Genomic DNA, 19,919 nt, shown 5'->3' on the forward strand with positions numbered 1-19,919 from the left:
TCTTTATTAGGGAAAAATGCTATATCGTTTGTTTTCAGCTTTTGAAAAGGTTTGAATTAAAGTATAGCAGAAATCCAATGCAGAAGAAATACTTTGCCAGATAATGTGATTTTGTAACATTGTCACTACTCCAGAAGAGCTGCTTTATTGAAAACTGAGTCCCTTACTCAAGCTGAGACAAAGTTTTAGACAAACTTTGAGTGTCTCACTGTGGGAATGGTGCTGAGATACCCACTTTGGAAATGCGATGCGGGGTGTTTTCCACTCTGGACAGAAATGTTTACGGCTGAAAAGTCTCTACAACTGGAAAGAGTAGTGTCAAATTGCAAATGTAAAGAAAAGCAGTTTTGCACCACAAATCAAATTATTTTTAGGCAGAACCAGACGAGGAGGATGGAAGTGGGGTTTTTGAGGGTGTTTTTTATTTATGTGCACATGTTAAAGTTTAAGCTTCTGGGCTATAGCCTGATAATGTAATTGTATCTCTTCAGGAAAAATCCATCAAGTAAATTCCAGTGCCTCACCACTCTCTGAGTGAAGAATTTCCCCCTTTAATCTAAATCTCCCTTCTTTCAGTTTAAAACCATCCCCCCTTGTCCTGTCATTATCTGCCTGAGCAAAAAGTTGCTCTCCGTCTTTTTCTGTAAACCCCTGTGTTGAAAAGCTGCAGTGAGGTCTCCCTGGAGCCTTCTCTTCTTTAGGCTGAACATCCCCAGCTCTCTCAGCCTTTCTTCACAGGAGAGGTGCTCCTGTCCTCTGATCATCTCTGTGGCCCTCCTCTGGACCTGCTCTAGCAGACCCACATCCTTCTTGTGCTGGGGTCTCCAGACCAGGACGCAGCACTCCAGGTAGGGCCTCACAAGGGCAGAGCAGAGGGGCACAATCCCCTCTCTCGAACTGCTGGCCACTTCTCTCTTGATGCAGCCCAGGTTGCAGTTGGCCTTCTGGGCTGCAGGTGTGCATTGCTGGCTCATGTCGAGCTTTTTGTCCACCAGAACCCTAAGTCCTTCTCTGCAGGGCTACACTCAGTGAGTTCTTCTCCGAAGTCTCTGAGAGAAGCTTGGCAACTCCATCAGCCCCTCAGGGCCCTGGGATGCATGTCATTGGGCCCCATGGACTTGTACCTGTTGAGTTTTATGAGGTGGTCTCAAACCCGCTCTTTGCTTACAGTGGGAGGGACTTTGCTCCTCCAGCCCCTACCTAGAGGTTCAAAGACTTTAGAGACATAGGAACAGAGTTAATGTGTCCCAGGCTTTATTCAGTGACACGGTATTGCAATAAACTCTTAGGGCTACTAAATGTCCTGTGTTGTCATCTTTTTGCCCGAATCTTGTCCAGATTGTGGAAAATGTAGAAAGGAAGAGTCACTGAGGTGATTCTAGAGAGGGACTTGTTAGACCTGGGTTTATTCCCCTCTCTTTCTGTCTCAGTTTTCTTACCTCCTCCTGGGTATTTCATTTAGGGAGAAGCTCCTTCCCAAAAGCCAGCATATAGGTTAAAGTTAGGTGCTTGCATAAGAATAAGCTCTCTTTGGGAGAACATTTTTATTCTTCTGAAGTGATGGCTTTTTATGGCAAGGAAATTTGCCTTCCTCCCAAAGGCATTATTAGTAGCATACATCAGCCAGTGCACTAAAGCATGCGAGATAATCAGTAATAGGCATCTAGGTACATGTATAGATATATCAAAGGAAAAGAAAAATTATGCATGTCTGTGCCATATTATGTGTAGTCTATGACATATCACTACTGATACCTGAAGTTCTATGAGGTAGAAAAGAAAAAATTAATTTTCAGTTTGTAAAGGTGCCAGGCAATACACTAAGTAAAGCAAAGAAAGCAATAGCATCACCACTGTTCTGTACTGAGGATGCAATATATGATGAGAAAAACATGTGTTCTGCAGGCAGATGAAAGATTTTAAGATGTGTATAAAATATAACATGAAGTGTAGGCAGGTGAATGAATATTCCTTTATCATAGCAGGGTTATTTCACAGATCATGTCATACAACTGGAAAGCAGTAAGAAAGTCTCTCATCTTCAAAGAAGGATACTATCCTTCAGTGAGATGCTGAACAACTTGGTTTTCACCAAATTAAATGGGAACTAAAAAGAACTCGGCATATTACTATGGTGGAAAGACTGGTCAATGTGCTCACATTGCCATTTTAAGTGCTTCATTTATAGGAAGCAGCATAAGGAATCTTGGAAATGATAGACTGACTGATCTGTGTTATCCCAGTAATGTTTTGCTATGCCTAGAAGTAGGAGATCTAGTAACACAGAGCAAATGTAGATGAGGATCAATCTCTAGGAGAAAAGAGCATGTGTAATGTCTGATCGCTTGTGGAGAACATTATTGGGGTTTTACCCCTCTGGGCAGCTCCTGAGCCAGTCCCTAACCCTACATGTGGGGTCTCTCCCACGGGATGCCGTCCTTCCCGAACTGAGCCTGCGGGGGCTGCCCACAGGCAGCAGCTCTTCAAGCACTGCTCCCACATGGCTCCGTACCATGGGGTCCATGGGTCAGGAGCAAACTGCTCCAGCATGGGTCCCCCCACAGGCAGCAGCTCCCCCCAGGCCCCCTGCTCCTGCGTGGGCTCCTCTCCATGGGCTGCAGCTCTGGCCTGGGGCCTGCTCCTGCGGGGACTCTCCATGGGCCACAGCCTCCTCCAGGCCACATCCACCTGCTCCACCGGGGGCTCCTCCACCCATGAGGGGGCTGCAGCGTGGAGATCTGCTCCATGTGGGACCCATGGGCTGCAGGGGGACAGCCTGCTCCACCAGGGGCCTCTCCACAGGCCGCAGGGGAACTTGTGCTGCATGCCTGGAGCACCTCCTGCCCTCCTGCTGCACTGACTTTGGGGTCTGCAGGGCTGCTTCTCTCACTTTCTCACTCCTCTCCCAGCTGCTGTTGCACAGTGTGTTTTTTGTTTTTTTTTTCCCTTTCTTCAGTCTGTTCTTCCAGAGGCCCAACCAACTTTGCTCACTGGGCCCAGCTCTGTCCAGCACCAGGTCCCTTTTGGAGCTGTCTGGAGCTGGCTCTGACCTGACACGGGGCAGCTGCTGGGCTCTGCTCACCAAGGCCACCCCTGCAGCCCCCTTGCTTCCAAATCATTGTCAAGTAAACCCAATACAAACATCAAAATTACTCCAGTCACTTCCTAAACATTTATGGAGAGCATGGTACCACTTTTTTTTTTTTTTTTTTTTTTTTTTTGCGCTTCGTTAGGAATCATTACATTATAACATCATATTTAATTATTTGAAACACTGTAGCTGTCCAGGAGAGAAGCTAAGATAGAGTCCTTAGTTGACAAGGAGACATTTGCTAAAAGAGTTTAACTCTCTAGACAGCAAAGGGCAGACACGTGGTGGAGAGATGATGGTGGCCAAGCCTGTACATAGCAGAGACCAGACATCAGCTAAGAACAGCAGGTTCCCAGGCTTCAGAAGTGATAGAGAGAGGGACTTCTCAGGATCCAAAGGGGGTTGTGTAGACTTTTCTGCAGCTCTGGAAGTCACCAATGTGCTGGACTGAGAGCAAGCCTGAGTAAAGAGGACTGGTTTGCAAAGATGGAGATGTGTTTCCAGATTGTTTAGTTTTCATTTGCCTTATTTTGAGTTTTCACCCCCAGAAAGTCACCTGTCCTAGTACCTGTTCGAGTACAACCTAGCTTTCCTATATTAAAACCATTGCAGTATTTTAAAAGTGTTCCTCGTGGAAAAAAGGAATGAGCAGTCAGACCTCAGAGCTCTGGCCCCATGAGAACCCCACTGCAGCTTGTAACCAAGACCAACCCACTGCACTGGAAAGACTGTGGCACCAGATTCCCAACTATTGCAGATTGGCAGATTACTGGTTTACATAGCTATTTGGGGTCTTCCATGTGGTATTTCTCATTATCACAGCATACCTGTTCACATATTTATGTATACGATTAGCTTAACATAGAACACTTGGTCATAAAGAAATTATTTACACAAATGTTTTCAACTGTTCTTTAAAAGGGAACTATCACTACAGTGTGATTTACAGAGTGATTGATAAAAATAAGCTGAACCCAGACTCTAAAGCATCCTTTTTTATACAAAACTGCTTAGACACTTTGGCATGAAATTTAATTAAAATAGGAGTTAGTATCCAAAGACAGATGGATAAAGGAAATAATGCAAAATGAAACACAGGGAAGATTTACATTCTTTCAGACTTCCCTTTTCCAATGTATTCTGAAATATGATTCACTTAGAGAAGCATGTGATAAATTGTAGTTGTGGCATCTCTTTCATATGTGATGTTAAATGTGATTGGTTATTGCATGCTGTGTAAAAAGTTAAGAAATGTTGTGAAATACTGCAATAATTCTATTAACAAGTTACCACCTGTAAATATTTGATTACTTTGATATGAAGTTGATAAATTGGGTCTGGGTTTTGTTGATGAGTGTCTTCATTTTGCTATTTCAGTATCCATGTACTGTTAGATCTGCTCTTTGGTGCTGTTTTACCACAAGGGAAAACTAAGTATCAGGTTTCCATTAGGTTGCTTATCATTTAATAGCCTGTGGTCCTGTAGTCTAAATAACTTCTTGCACATTTTAGCTGGTATATTTGGAAGGATCATTTTAAATGCTGATCAGGATTTTAAGCTTGCAGCTGTTCTTATCATTTCTGATATTATTCTGAGCAAAATGAGAGGTTTGGATTCTTTAACCTAAGCAGTCATTGGAAACTAGATCTCGGAGAAAAAAAAAAAAAAGATTTTAAAGAAAATTATTTGAATATAAAGTTGTTGCCTGCAAAGTTAGGTGAAAGAACAAGTTTTTTAGTGTACATGTGACATCAAATGTCTCCCATTTTTAATACAAATGTTACAAATCTCCCCCTCCAACTCATGGTGATGCTGTCTGTTCAAATACAAAAACGTAATCTTATCAGCCAAAGACTAAGGCGATTTCTGTATTTAGAAGCAATTAGTCTTTGCAGCTGCTAAACTGCAAAAACACTGTAGGCAGCTTTAGGATCCTTGAGCATTTCTGATTTGGTAGCCTTCAAAAGAGTTACTGGTTGTCATTGAATCTCTGTTCTTTGTTCATGGCTGTGAATCTGCTTTGTTCTCTATATTTTTCTCACTGAATTTCTCAAAGAGTTTCTCACTGAGTCAACACAATCATTCTCACTGCTTTTGGCAATCACCACTGAGATGATCCCATGTAGGAAATGCTGTGTGATGCCTCCCTTCAAAGATGACTGGCTCAGGTTGTTTGCACTTCACCCCAAGAAAACCAAAATGAATGAAGACAGGGAGCTTGAAATCAGAAATAATAATAACATTAATGAGAAGGATCATTAACAGGTCAAAATATTTGCTTTCGTTTAAAAATTATGTCGCTGAACTGTAACAGCTAGGTTATTATTTAGGAAAACTTAATAAGGCCTCCGTAAAGCACATTTTGCATAAAGTGACAGGAGGCCTGAAACATATTGTCAGTATTAATTTATTCATTGGAATCATTTCAAGTATCTCCTGGATGCCTTAGATCAATGTGTTTGTGTACTGAGTGTACGTATCAAATAGCAAAGCAAGCTCAGAGTCTGTTTCATCGTGTGTCCAGCTGGGATGGTGAATACACATTGTTGGGTGCTGGAAGATCAGAGGAGCAGCAGATAAAGGGCAATGATGGGGTCTTTAGTTTCTCCCTGTGCAGGTTATGTGACTGCCACATATTAGGATGTTGTGCAGCCTGTTTTAAGATCCATCTAATACCTGAGCAGTTGGTTAGAGGGGCTTTTAGAGGAAATACGACCCTGGACTTTGTCCTGAGTGGAGATGGGTCCTGGGGTCCAGAAGAGGCACGTTGCAACAGCGGCTGGAATGAAATGAGGCTCAAAATCCTACTGACACAGCAACAACACAACCACAACAGCTATGATCCACTTCTCTGTGATGCACACAGAAATAAAGATTCTTACTAAGAAGAACCTAAGAGTGTCAGCTGAGCGAAGGAAGCTGCACCAGGTGGTGAGGGAGCTACTTGAGGACACCATATGTGAAATACGAGGCCAGCACCCACCACCTGTTTTGAAAGGCTTGAGAAAAAGCTAAAGGAAGACAGCACAGCTAGATGACAGAGTAAAGGAAGTTGTGAGCAATAATTGGGTGTCCATTTTAAAAGCTGAAAATGACGTTTTTAACAGATTTAAATGTAAAAACACAGTAGGGCAGGCTACAGGAGGTTTGAGAAAATGTGCAAAGAATCAGAAGTAGTAAGTCTTATTTTTGATGCCTCAGGACCAGCGTGCCTTCCAGAGTTGGTTGAGCCAATGATCGTGGTGTAGAAGTCATTCTTAGAGAGACCTGTTTCAGAGAACTTAAATAAATTCTTTGTGTCTATGTTATCTGCAGAAGAAACTGGAGAATCCAGTGCTGGACCATTCCTTATTGGTACTACAGCTGATGTGCTTTCCTTAAATTTCCACAAAGTTTTTGATAAAGCTCCTCACCAAAGATTTTTAAGAAATAATGTACAAGGTAAAGTCTCAGAGTAGGCATTGAGAGAAACAGAAAATAGCACTTCTCAAAATAGAGGGAGGTCACAACTGAAGGCTTGCATTCAATTACTGGTCAGGTAAAAAGAGAGAACAGTGAAGTCAGAAGGTTTCCCAATGAAGCACAGCTGTTGACTGTACTGAAGACAAGAGCTTATTGCAATATTGTCTTAGGTTGAGTGACTTTTCAAAAATGGCAGGTGAAACTCATTTCAGATAGTTGTCATGTGATACAGTTAGGAAAAAAAAACAACAAAATTTGCCTGTAATATGATGGGCTCTCACCTGGCTGTTGCCAAGCAAGAGTAAGTTTTTGCAGTATGATAAATTACTCTGTGAAAAGAACATTTCAGATTTCAGTAGCAGTCAAAAATAAATAAAATTATAAGAATTACTAGGGTAAAAAGTACTGAACAATGAACATCATTACACCACTGTATAAATATGCAGTTTACCATATCTTGAATGCTGTGTATGGCCACTGAGTGATACAGGTCACAGTAGCAGGCAGATATCTGTTGTGACCTCTAATGGCAGGAGTTCAGTACAGCTTATGAATAAAAGAAACTCATCTGTGTATAGAGCCAGGTAAGCATTTAGGATACAAACCCATTGCAGACTATGTGGTATCTGCCTTTATTAATTGTTGTCATCACTGTTAGTTGGATTTGCTTTAAATCAGAAAGGCAGCAATCTGTTGTGGCGGGCAGCGTTTATGCAGCATTTACCCATTTTTGTAAAAACCCTTCATTTGTGAGTTTAAGAACATAGAGCAGTATGAAAGAACAAACATAAGACAGTTCCTTTAATGAACAGCTTCCAGTCTTTTGCAGGTTTCTCCAACATCAAAAGTGTTGAAGCTAACTAAAACCATTAGAAGTGGAGGGGTCATCTCGAATGACAGGTTGAAATGATTTCCAAAATAACACAAGAGACTGAAAATATTAACGTGAAGTCCTGTGCTCCTGAGATCTTTCCAATATTGCTTTTATTATAATGAACCATTACATTTTGTTGCATTTGTTATCCACGGGTTTTCTATATTGGTCAAATTACAGCCTGCTGATATTTTAATTTGCACTAAAAATGACACTTTTTCTCTCTTGCAAAATCATAAACAAAAATGAAATTCTTCTGCATTGACTGCTTGGTACACCGTGGAAAATCCATTACTATATCACAGGAGAAAAGTTTAAACTGGATGAATAATAAGGAGAGAGAAACATCCTGTTTCATCTCAGCAAAAGAACAAAATTACCATGAACAACGTCCGGAAAGCATTCTGTGGGAGTTGGTCCTTGAGCAGGAGAGCCAGCTGCCATACTTGAGTTATGATGAGCACATTGCAGAGGAGCTCAGAGGATGTACTTTGACTATCTTTTCCTCAGGCTACTTTATCTTTTTTTTTTTTATTATTATTTTTTTGGCTGTTGGGGTTGCTGGGCTGTTCTACAGGAATGTAGGCATGTTCTAATAATATTTTTAGGGGCTTGATTCTTAAAAATCCTTAACATCATCAGTTTATTCTCAGATGCTCAAAGCCAAACACTGCAGTTTGGCATGATATGAAACTTTGCATGCCTTAGACGTGCAGGCCCCTAAGCAAATAGTCTCCCATTTTTCATTGTGTTACATGATACTTTCCCTGAATGTTTCCATCTGCCAACGTCTGAAGGAACTGGAAGAACACACCTGAACTCGAGGAAGCTCTTTTCAATCATGTGGCTGCCAGCAATGTGCCCATACTAATGGTTAGTCTCAGTGGGAGATACAGCCAGCAGCAGCAGTTTGCTCACCGTAGGGCATTTAATCTCTGTGTCTCCCTGTCTGCCCTGATGAATTACGTGGTATACCTCACTAATATAAAACAAGTTAATAAATAAAGTCAGCATATTCAAAGTCCTAATGTAAATCATGATTTTTAATATTTTTTTTAAGATACAAACTGAATGTGCTGACTTTCCATTATCAAAATGTAGGAAGCAGTTTTTATAAACTGAGTCTTCATTTCAGGTCTGTTCATTGATGGAGCTGTGCCTCTTCTGTTAAAGTGACATGCAGTTTGCATGGAGAAGAGTTTTAAATGCTTCACTCCAGACGAGATAAGTTGTTAGTTGATGACTTTTTCTTTTGGTGCTAAATTTCATTTTTCGGGCCACTGCCACATCATTCTGTCCGGCAGACTAGTGTGACAGTGGAGCCGCATGGTAAACTGCATCAGGGAAGGCTAAAAATAATAAGGCAGGACAAAAATGCAAACAGGTATTTTCAAATCTTAGTTCCTGAAGAGAGTGTTCTTACCAAGGCAGCAAGGAATGCTTATCCTATTGTGATGACCATGGCTAGAAAATGTTCACAAGCATTGTTTGGAAGCTACTCGGCTCAGTATGACTGAGGGCACCAAGTCCGGGCTAAGCAGGTTAAAGACACTTGCCTCTAGATAATGAGATTATGTGATAAATTAAGCCACCTGTGGAGCAGAGATGGGTCTTTGGAGAGAGGTGACAGGCCATTAAGGAACAGAGAGAGAAAACAAACCATTAGCTCTTGTGGATTTAGGACAAGCTGACAATACAGTTGTGGTTATAGTTTGCGTGGTCCAAAAGCTGGTGTTTTTGTCAGTGTTACTGAAGTATCTAATCAACATGTTATTAAGATTGCTTGTGTCGTACACCTGCCATGTAGTTACAGTTATGCTTCTTAGACACAGCAAGCCTCAGTAGTCCATAGTAAAAATTATTGCAGCCAAAGTCACACATCCTGAAATGTTATCAGGCCCTCCCTACTGCTTAGAAATGTAGAGAGTCGGTCAAAAGGGTTTGAGCATAGAACAGTGAATTTTTTTCATTAGTAAAAATTCAAAAAATACAGGCTTTTTTTATGAAGCATTTTCATCCATATTGTTAATTTTTGTTAAAGAGACTAATTCTTCTCGGTTAATGAAAGCAACCAGTCCAAATTCCCTGTCTACATTTCCTCTGTAATTAAGAAAGGAAGGGAGAGAGAGACGCAGACCTTTAGGGTGTATTTTTATCCCAGGTGGTTTAGGATGAGGCAGATTGCTTTAGGAAGCTTCATAGAATCATAGAATCACAGAATGGCTTGGGTTGGAAGGGACCTTAAAGATCACCCAGTTCCAACCCCCTGCCATGGACAGGGACACCTCCCACTAGACCAGGTTGCTCCAAGCCCCATCCAGCCTGGCCTTGAACACCTCCAGGGATAAAGCTTCCAGCCTCTCGGTTTGTTAGCAGGAGCATAGGTCTAAGTACGCACTAAGTATTTACTTTTCAGACAGCTCAAGTTACAGGAGGTGACTCCCCCTGAACATTTCATTTAATGTCACTCTGAGGGCTGTGACTTAAACATTGTGGTTTATATTTCTTCTACAACTCCTATTTATGTGCTAGCATAGCTGTTACAGCCTTGCTGCCTGTATAAACAACCATTTCGTGAATCCCATTAAGCTCTTGGCTTCTGTGCTTACCACACACATGTGAATTCAATAAGTTAATTGTATTGTTCAGAATTTAAGTGTTTGCTTTTTTCTATTTGCTTGTGAAACTGCTCAGATTAATTAGATGTCACCTTCGTGCATGAGGAGGCAGAAATAAAGCCCATTTTATTAATGTTTGTTTCAAGTCAAATAATAGATATCTTTTGGGCATGTCTGTGATAACTTCTGTGAGAGCCATGTTCTCTTCTGCCAACATCTTATGCTGGGACTATGCTACGAAATAAAGCGTGACAAGCTTGAAGAGTACAACAGATCTATATAATAGCTTTGTAATATTGTTCCTGTTATTTTCTATGCTGTTTCTTTGGTATGCAAACAAGGTGGTTGCTGATTTGATCACTGATACTTACAGAACAAATGTTTTCATAGTGACACCAGGTCCATGGAAAGCAGGCTTGGGTTTTGTTTTGCTTTTCCTGCATTGATAACAGGTCACTCTGACCGTAGCCGCGAGTTGTCCAAATTAATCCCCTTTCTGTGCATTGTTTTGCATTTATCAGCATCTAATTGTATCTGTTCCTGATGCCAAATCACTAGTAGTTCCCTCACAGGGGGCAGTATTTGAGGCTGAAATCTGCTGACTGTCCAACAGGGAGGATCCTGGAATAACTGAGGCAAAATTTCAGTCTTACTGAAGAGATGTTATGATATGTGGGAAATATAAGGGATATATAGAGGAAAGAATGTCAAAAACAACCTGCTAGAGGACTGCCAGGTTAACTCCTAAAGAGAACCAGGTAATGTCTTGGGTTTGATTTGTCTCCTGTGTTGGAGGAAGCTCAGCACAGTTCTGATTTCCTTTCAATCAGGCATTTATCCTAATAACATATATATGGGAAGAGTAAATTCGTTCTGCATTTTGACAGCTTCACCCCCTCTGAGACTTTCTGCTGTCCTGAGCTAGCATGGATAAGGAAACTTCTGGATTTGACTCAAAACTTCAATTATCTTAAGCCCTCTTCTCCCTTGTGTACCACCTTTTTAAGTGGTTTCAAACCAACAGAGGGTGCTTGACTGCACAACGTGCCATAGTTTTGCTGTGATTTACTGGATCTTCGATGCTTAAAAGGCATGTTGGGCCACTTTGCTGAGAGCACGAATTAGAGTAGCTGTGTTAGCAGACTGCGTGTTCAAGTTCACCGAGGGCTGAGAGATTTTAAGGAGGAACAACGGATCTGTGATCATAGGGGAATTCACCTACTGGAACAAAAACACTCCCGTGCAATTCCAAAGGAGATCTTAAGATGAAGCACTGATGTTTTGTTTATGTTATCTTTCACCATTCATATCTGCCTTCGGTTCTGATATTTCGTTCCTACAGGACTGCACAGCCGTTATCTTTCCCACATCCCATATGCCCAAATCATGTATAAAGATATTTAGCTCAAATACCATGCATGCAAAACATTCCACGCTGTGGGTACAAGGTGACGTTTGGTGTGTCATTAGCACGCTGTGGTGTTCAATTACAATACAGCGCATTTATTTTTACACAGCCTTCTTCATAGAAAGTATGGAAAATTGCTTTGCGGTGAGTCATCTGTCAGCTAAAGAACTAAAAGTCTTGTAGCGATATTTAAAGAGAGAAAGTGGCTCAGAGCTGACAGAGTTCAAGACAGAAAAAGAAACAGAAATGAAAGAGAGGGCCTCCGACTCTGGAGAAAATAGAGGCAAAGACTGGAGGGGGAGGAGTGATGAGGAAGCCGAGCATGCTGAGGATGTCAGAGGCAGTTCAGGACACTGCAGAGCATTTGGAAACAGGAGATGGGCTACAGGTGTCTGCTGCATGACTCCAGCATTGGGCAAGCAAAGATCCTTGACCCTGAGAGAATGGCATAAAACCAGGAAAAAAAGCCCACTGGGCTCAGCACATTGTAAAAAATTTAGAAATGTGCAGGCAGAGGTTGAGGGAAGGATAAATGGCTGAACCTTCTGCAGCAAGGCTTTGGAAGAACGCTGGCTCTCGGGGCTCCATGATTAAATGTGTGAGGGTTTCGTTAGACTATGGAAGAGGGGATTTCAGTTAATTAGACAGGAAATTATTATAGGCATAAATACAGATTTCTGCAGCAGTGCAGTCAAAGGCAAGATGGATTCTGGCAGTCTTCCCTTGCTGGTGCCAGGAAGGCTTACATTCACAGGAGAGTGTGTGTGGGAGCAAGTCAGTTCAGGGTCAGAGATGACTTCAGAGTTCTGGCTTTGTGCACGGTGATAAGATCTGAACAGAGCAACTTGAAAGCTGTCTTGGAGAGCAAGAGGGACTTCCTTCCCTTGACATTTGAGCCTTTTGAAGAATTAGCTCGTAAGGAAATTATAATATAACAAGGGAATGGCAGAACCAAGACAGGCTGCTAAAGAGATCAGAGATTACTTGCCAAGGTCACTGATGCCCTGCATGCTTTACCTATAAAGCTGATGTCCAAAGCTGAGCTAGCAGGAAGGTATCCCAAAGGGAAATGATGTTTAAGGAGGAGAAAGTAGAAGAGTCAGAAACGGATGAGTGGTGTTTTTAAGGCACAGAACTACCATGGAGGGACACATCAGTCTTTTGTTGTAAATTACTTGCATTCTTGCCTTCTTGGTCAATCTACCAACTGGTTGTGTGGACCTCTTGGAGGAGCTCCTCATCCCATGTCCCCCAGCATGCCCATATTGGTTTTTGCCTTGGTAATGCTTTTGACCTCACTCTGCGTAGAACCACAGTATCTGCCTTAAGAGAGTAAATGTGATGTAAAGTATATAGCACAAAGGACAGTACAATCTTTTCTGAAAGCAGAAGGGAAAAGAACTTTTCTTACTCTCTGCATTCACAAAAGTTGGCTTTCACATTGTAGCACTGAAAGGTATTCTAATCATAAAAGTAAGGTTAGAGCCACTCAGACGTCCCGGAGTTTGAAGGGAGTAATATTTCATTGTATGCAGTTCCAAAATGCTTATTACAGATCTTCTTATTTACAACTATCATTTCTCTTTTGAATCTGCAGAGGAGTATCAAGGACAAACCAAAAGAAAACGCATTCGAAGGAAGAAACAAAAGAGCAGTTTGCAAAATTCTAAAAGTCTGCATGGAGAACAAACAGAATCCGGAACGCAAGAGACTCTTGTTCAAGATAATTTACAGCTGCAGCAGATAGACAGCCCCAAAATAAGCAAAAACAAAAAGAGGAAAATGAAAAAGAAGCGACAGAAAGAAAAAATGAGAGCAGCTGGCTTGCTAACAAAAAATACTGGTGTGGATTTTACATATCAGCCTGACAAAAACAACAGAGAAGGAGCAGCAGGCTTAAAAGACATAGATGAAAAGGCAGATAGCATCCTGGATTTCTTGCAGGCAACACAACAAATTTATTTTGCTGACAGTATGTATCATTTTCTCCTTTTTTTTTTTTTTTAAGTATTAACATGTTGAGAAAATAGGTGTCTGGTTCTTATTTCTGTAGAATGGTCCAAATCTACCAGAGAATTATCTTTTGAATTTGTAAGAGATGCAGATGCTTAGCATTTGTCCCATGTCCTGGTGTGTACATTAAAGCATCCACATCAATGTAGAAAACTGTGGTCTTTGTTTCTCTGTCTTTGAAAATGCACATAATATTCCTTTCTCATTTTTAAAACATTCCAATGTGCTTGGGTAAGTGTAGTGGTTTAAATGGACCAAATTCTTCTTTTCTCTGAAAGCAAACATCCAGAAGGGTTACTTCCTTTCAAAAAGCTCCAAATGAGGGCAATAATTGCTATTCTAAACTACTTTCATGCTTGCTATCTCTGAACCAACCTACTTTTTGAAAAGCTCTCCTTCCCAGGGGGAGATTTATTTGTAATGTATAATGAAATCTAGACAGACTGCATCCAAGAGGAAAGAGGAAGATACTGTTGGCATTGGGAAAGGGTATTGGCATAAAGTACTTGTGAATGAGATGAGTGTCATCTGATGTTCAATGCACATTACATAGCACTTTAAATAGGTTTACATGGATATTTTCCCTAATGGCCTATTGAATGCTCATTCTGGACACTAAAATCAGGGAAATTCATATTGTTGTAGCTAAGTATGTTTCTTCTGTTGCCCTCCAAAACAGCTGTTTGTATGGTGCTTATGTCATTAATGCCTTCCAGAAATAATGATGTTTTAATGATAATTAAAATTATCTGTACATATACCAGCTTATACTGGTATCATCTAGAATTAAATGTTCTATCTTAAACGCAAGATAAAGCATTCTTTAGTTGTTCAGCTCAGAACATAGCTTTAAAATGATAACTGCCTTGTAAAACTGGAAAAAAGCAGTGAAAATATTTTCAAAGTGCATGGCCTTGACTGTCTTTGTGGAGCTACATGAAGACTAAACAGCTTACCTACCTGTATGAGTCCGTCTTCAGTCAGAGCTGTCAGCCCCTACTCCCATAAAATTCATCTCTAGATTACAGAATTACTTTAAAAACCCTCTTAGGGTGACATCAGCATTTTCATTTGTTTTTCTTAAGATTTATATACAGAATTTTCTATGCTTACTGTTACAATATTTCCTCTGTGTCAGGTCTTCATGCACTGTCTAGCATTTGAAAGCCATCCTACTTTCTGGCTAATGTACTTCCATCACCAGAAACAAGGATCTTACTACTTCAGTGTATAGCTAAGTAAACGTAAACTACACTGCTTTTTACAGTTGTTGTAGTGTAAATCCAGAGTAACTGAGTAAAATTGTAAACTCAGTTAACCATTCTGTTGTTAACACGTGGTCCAGAACAGACAACTGGTCGATTGTCCACAGCTGTGTCACATGTAGATTTAAATAAAAATTATTTAGCTGCCTGGCTTCCCAGGACATCAAGTTCAGGTTTTAGCAGTGGCAGACGGACTGACTAGCCCTGCTGTCAAACCTGCAGATCAGAAGGTTGGGCCATCTGCTGGTAAGATCTCACATCCTTACATCAGTGTGACTAACTTTCTTGTTAGGCAAGTCCTAGTTTAAATATAGCTCTGGCATCATGCTGTTTGCCTTTTCTAGTTGAGTGACTTTAACACTCCCCTTTTTTTTTTAGACAAAGTTGGAAGCCATTGCTTTTAGCAGGGTTTTCAAGTGGTCACATTGGATTATACTTCTTGTGCTTATGTCAGAAAGCTGAATCGGGAAAAATCTATTCTTACCACTTGGTCTGCTGGTTAAAAAAAAAAAAAAAAAAAAAAAAAGAAGATTATAACTTATAAATATTTTAACTTATAAAGGGAGTGTGGTTAAAGAGATGTTCCATTGTTACTGGAATGGGAGAATTAATTTGTGCTTTAGCACCATAGAAACAAAGTGTGTCCTTCTCTGCTGTGTCGCATGCTGTAATATCCGCTTGTTAAATAAAAACATTAAAGTACAGTAACAAGGTAATTGGATGCCTCCAGAAGTGCTTTGCATTAGCTCCATGCAATTGTTTCCTGTCTCCACATGTGGATTTTTGTAATATGTACTGTATAAGAAGCGAAGTCTTTTGTCTACTGTACAGTCTCGTCGTCATACCAAATTTAGATTCCTCTTGCATATGTGTCATGATGAATTCTATTGTCCTTTTTAGTTTTTGAATTTGGTATTTTCCCCTCTTATCATTGCTTAAATAATGAAAAAATGAACAGACTGCTCTTTAGTACATGATGTCTGATTGTAAGTTACACTAAAAAGGAAGGCACTATCTTTGAAAATTCTCCATACATGTTGAATGTTTTGAATGTGTTTTCCCATTGTTTTCCAGATAAATCAGAATGCATGGATTCTGCTGTAAATTCAGCAACTACTCAAGAACTTTTACAACATCTTGAATCTCGCAACATATCTTCCTCAGATGTGACCCATCTACATCAGCTGAAATCCCTTGTATTGCTACAGGATATTGACAGACTGAACGATGCTTTGAAACAATTCCAAGAACATTCCATGATGCCTCCTGGTATGTACCATTCAGGCATGATCATTCACTGATGTTCTTTTTTTGTGTGGATTAAAATTCAGATTTGTCAGAGGTTTGTATAGGGAAGCTGTAAATAATTGTGGCAGAAGTGGTAAATATGTGTTTATACAATATCTGAAAGCATATTTCCCACAGAAAATATAATAATAACCAAACAAGAAACAGGGAATTAAAAGTACAGAAACTTCATTTTATGCAATGACTGCAGAGTACAAGATGATTAAGGTTCTTAAAATTTTTTTTTTTTTAGTCTGAATTGTTTTAATATTTAGTCATGTTTAAAGAATATTTTAATATGCTGTCTTTATAATCTTTTTAAATCATTGAAATTAACATGTTTATGTTGGAGTTTTCAGTCACCCAGTGTAAGATGTATTTTACATACATATGAATCAGTAAAGCCCATTATTTCATTTCATTTTTGGTTACCTACATGGCTTCTTCAACACATAGATTTTGCTTGCTAGTTTTGCTTTACTGGTTTGTTATTGTTTAAATATAAATGTCAGTTTTAAGTTGCTAAAAACACTGTTAATTATGTAAAAAAGCAAAGTCTCTATAATAAATAACATAATAATGTCATTTATAAAAAGAAAAAATATTACGTTACTAAACCCTTTCATCCCTGAGGCCCAAGTCTGATTCCACTCATGTTCCTTTTGTTCTCTATTATATCCCCTGTAATTTTAGTAAGATTTCTTCTTGGACAGTTAATAGTTGCTCAAGTGATTGTGAGATGAGCATGTAGCCCATACAAGGTCCATAACAATTCATTTTTGAAGCAGTTGATATTTAAATGCTCATTCATACTTGTCATTAGTACATTTGTTGGTGGCAGCAGCCAAATCTACAAGATGTGCTGAATTTTCTTGCCTCCCAAGGAATTTAATCAGAGCTGAGAGCACTTGCTATGGCACAAGAGAATCTCAACCATTTCAGATCATCCTCTAAGTTCTTTTAAAAGTAATGACTCAAATGGTAGTAGTGTCGTAACAGAGTAAATAAGATCATAGCTCTCAGATGCTTAGCAATAACATTCAAAGAAGAGACTGCTGTTCACAACATCATTAAATAATTTACAGCATGATAGTGGCCAAAGATCACAGTCAAGATTGGAGCACACTGTATGCTGTGTTTTGTTATAATACAGAAAAGAGAGAATTCCTGCCTGCAGAGCTCATAGCTGATAAATTTTGAAATGGACACTTTTAAACAGTTAAATATGGATTCTTCAAGATGTAAAAAAGTTCTGTGACAGCCCTTCAGGTTCTGATAGATACGAAGTATCCAGGTATGCATGGAACAACATCCGTCTTGCATTCAATCATCAATTTCAAGACTAGATTCTGTGACATTAATTCTTATCAGATAGTCTCTCTGGATTTAGTACACACTTGCAAACTAAGCAGGACTCAGCAGGAATAGTGGTTGTGGTAATTGGCCTTTTATTAAATGACCTAATTCAGCTTCTATTGATTAAATCAAAGTGGAGCTGTTGAAGTGACCACATTCCTGATATTTCTTACAGGCCTTAGCCAAATTCTACTGAATACAGTAGGAAATCTGTTGGTTTTGCAGCCTTCAGGCAAGCTGCTGTTTCCTTTTATATACCAGAAATGTCAAATTGCAGAGAGAAGAAAAAACAGAAACAAATTAGAAACACATCCATGCAACTACCCTGATTTTCAGGTGGATGTCTTTGTCACTTGAAAAAGCAGAAAACAATTTTCTGAGTGATGTTTTTAAATTCATTTATGTTTCTGATGGTACAGCCTGAAACTGTTTACTCTTCCTGTTGATTTTTTTCCTAGTAACTGTTGTCACTCCAGGCTCTAATCTAATCTCATGCCAGGTTCACAGTGGTGTAACTTAGTTGATTTGATATTCATGAGGTACAACAATGTGAGAAGAAAATATATTGCTATGAATTATTAAAGGATAATTGAACACCTGCTAGATATTAATTTAGCTCAGCAGAGTTTAACAATACATTCTATTTGTAACAGAGGACTTTCAGTGAATGAGAATATAATGCTATAAAATTTTACCTTGAATTAGCCTTTTAATTATATGTTTATTTTTACTATCTTTGTCTCAATAATAGATTGTCTTGCCCAGTTCCTAAAATTTTAGATTTCATTTCCAATGAGCAGGTGATAGTCAGTTATAAAAACCTGTTGTCTCAGCAAATTCAAGTTCTTGTAATAGAAATGCAGAGTAGGACTGTTTATGAAGATAAAAATGTAGACTACATCATAGAAATCTTTTTTTTTTTTACAAGATTGTGTGATTTTCTTGCCTTTTTTCTGGTTTTGACTATTTTTACTGGGACATGATGTCCCAAAAGGAAAGGTTATTCCTTCTTAACATAATGAAAATAAAACAATTTTTCTTAATTTTAGCAGGGAGTCTTATTTTCACAAAATGAACCCATTTTATTTCCTGTAGTTCAGGAAGCAATATGTTAACCCTTTTTCTCTAGCTATGATTCTACTTAAAGGTGCCAGCATCAAAGAAAGAATAATGGGTGCTATGTTTTGTCCAGTTTTTAATTTACTTCAATGAAGGAAAGAGTTAGGAAAAAACACTGAGAAGGAATCTGTCTTTCTCATATAAATACACATTCTCCATTAGTAAACTACTAAGTAAACATATCATTATATAACTTTTTTTTTTTTTTAATTTTTCATTGATTGTACCAAATTCCATTTAGCAAGGTGACAGCCTTAGCTGGTGGCAGCCTTGTTTTTCTGTTACTTTTCACAGTACTTTTCACTGCTTTAGAGTAAGGCTGTGGACTGCCCAAGGTCTGCAGAAGGCCACAAGTTTTAAAACCACTGCTTGAAGAGCATGCTTTCGAACTTCCTCCATGTGTCCTAGCATGTTACTCAGATTTGGAAACAGGGTTCAGCCAAAAGAAGAAAGCAACAATGAAATAAAATAAAAGTTTCTCTGTTTTATCTTCAGCTCTTAGATCTCACTATTTGCCATGTCAAATAAAGGTATAAGAAGGTGGGTCAGAAAACTTCTTCAGGAAGAGTAAATTGCCAAAGAGGTTGAAACAGATGATCAACAGTTATGTATTATATTTAGCCCTTCATCCAAGAGGAAAAACATACTTGAAAAGAGCAAGAATCCCTATGATTAAGAGACACTGATTGATCTGTCTAGTTATCACCTCATAAATGGGAGACTGCATAGCACCTTGTACTTCAGTGATCATACAAAATTGAGGGTGGTCAACAAATTTTGTTTGCAAATGGTTAGCTAAAGTTTCGTTGTTCTCAAGTTTTAAAAAAGGAACGATGTCCTATTGCTATTTCCATTTATTTTGCAGTCTTTAATGAAAAACACATAGCTCCACCTACAGTTTTCTCTAAATGCAGGGGACAGAAAGCTTAACAAGTCAAACAGACACACATTTCTAGTGATGGGAGCTTTGCTGGCCTCTATCAGAAACCAGGTGGCCATATGCCTTTGTGATCCTGCACAGTGCAGTGGGCAAAAGCAAAGAGCTGTACCTGGAAGTAATGCTCCATTTGCTGGTTGGAAACGATAGCTTTGAAATGAGGGCTACTTAATTCTCATTTCACATGAATTATTAAAGCATAGGTGGTCACCTAATTTTAAAAAATATGTCATTATCTCCTAATTTATGAACTCATTTGGTTTCTACTCATCTTCATTCCATTATCTACTAACATTTTCCCTTTGTTGGTTAGTGTCGGGTCTCAAATATACTCTTCCCGTGTTGCCTAGGAAATTATCACTCACCAATGAGCTAGAAGCTTCTTTTAACTGTAATTTTTTGGAGATTTGTCCTTTATATATGTCTCCTTTGTGTGTGGGGATACATTTCACAGGCCAGAAGTAATAGAGTTACTGTGTGCCAATACA

General features: G+C 39.3%; 1 protein-coding gene across 3 annotated transcripts in view; it reads left to right on the plus strand.

The window, feature by feature from the left end:
• The window catches only part of ERICH1 (glutamate rich 1), a 96,893-nt gene that overhangs the window by 47,868 nt on the left and 29,106 nt on the right, over nucleotides 1–19,919 (plus strand). For all 3 annotated transcript variants that reach the window (XR_014691998.1, XM_084516005.1, XM_084516006.1), the window contains exons 4-5: nucleotides 13,052–13,426; nucleotides 15,807–16,001. Coding sequence is in view for 2 of the 3 variants with exons in the window: in XM_084516005.1 (XP_084372131.1) it covers nucleotides 13,052–13,426; nucleotides 15,807–16,001 (570 nt within the window). In the remaining variant the exon portion in view is untranslated. The remainder of the gene's footprint in view (nucleotides 1–13,051; nucleotides 13,427–15,806; nucleotides 16,002–19,919) is intronic.

The sequence above is a fragment of the Aythya ferina genome, assembly GCF_964211825.1.
Source record: "Aythya ferina genome assembly, chromosome: 3".
In the NCBI taxonomy this organism is placed as follows: domain Eukaryota; kingdom Metazoa; phylum Chordata; class Aves; order Anseriformes; family Anatidae; genus Aythya; species Aythya ferina.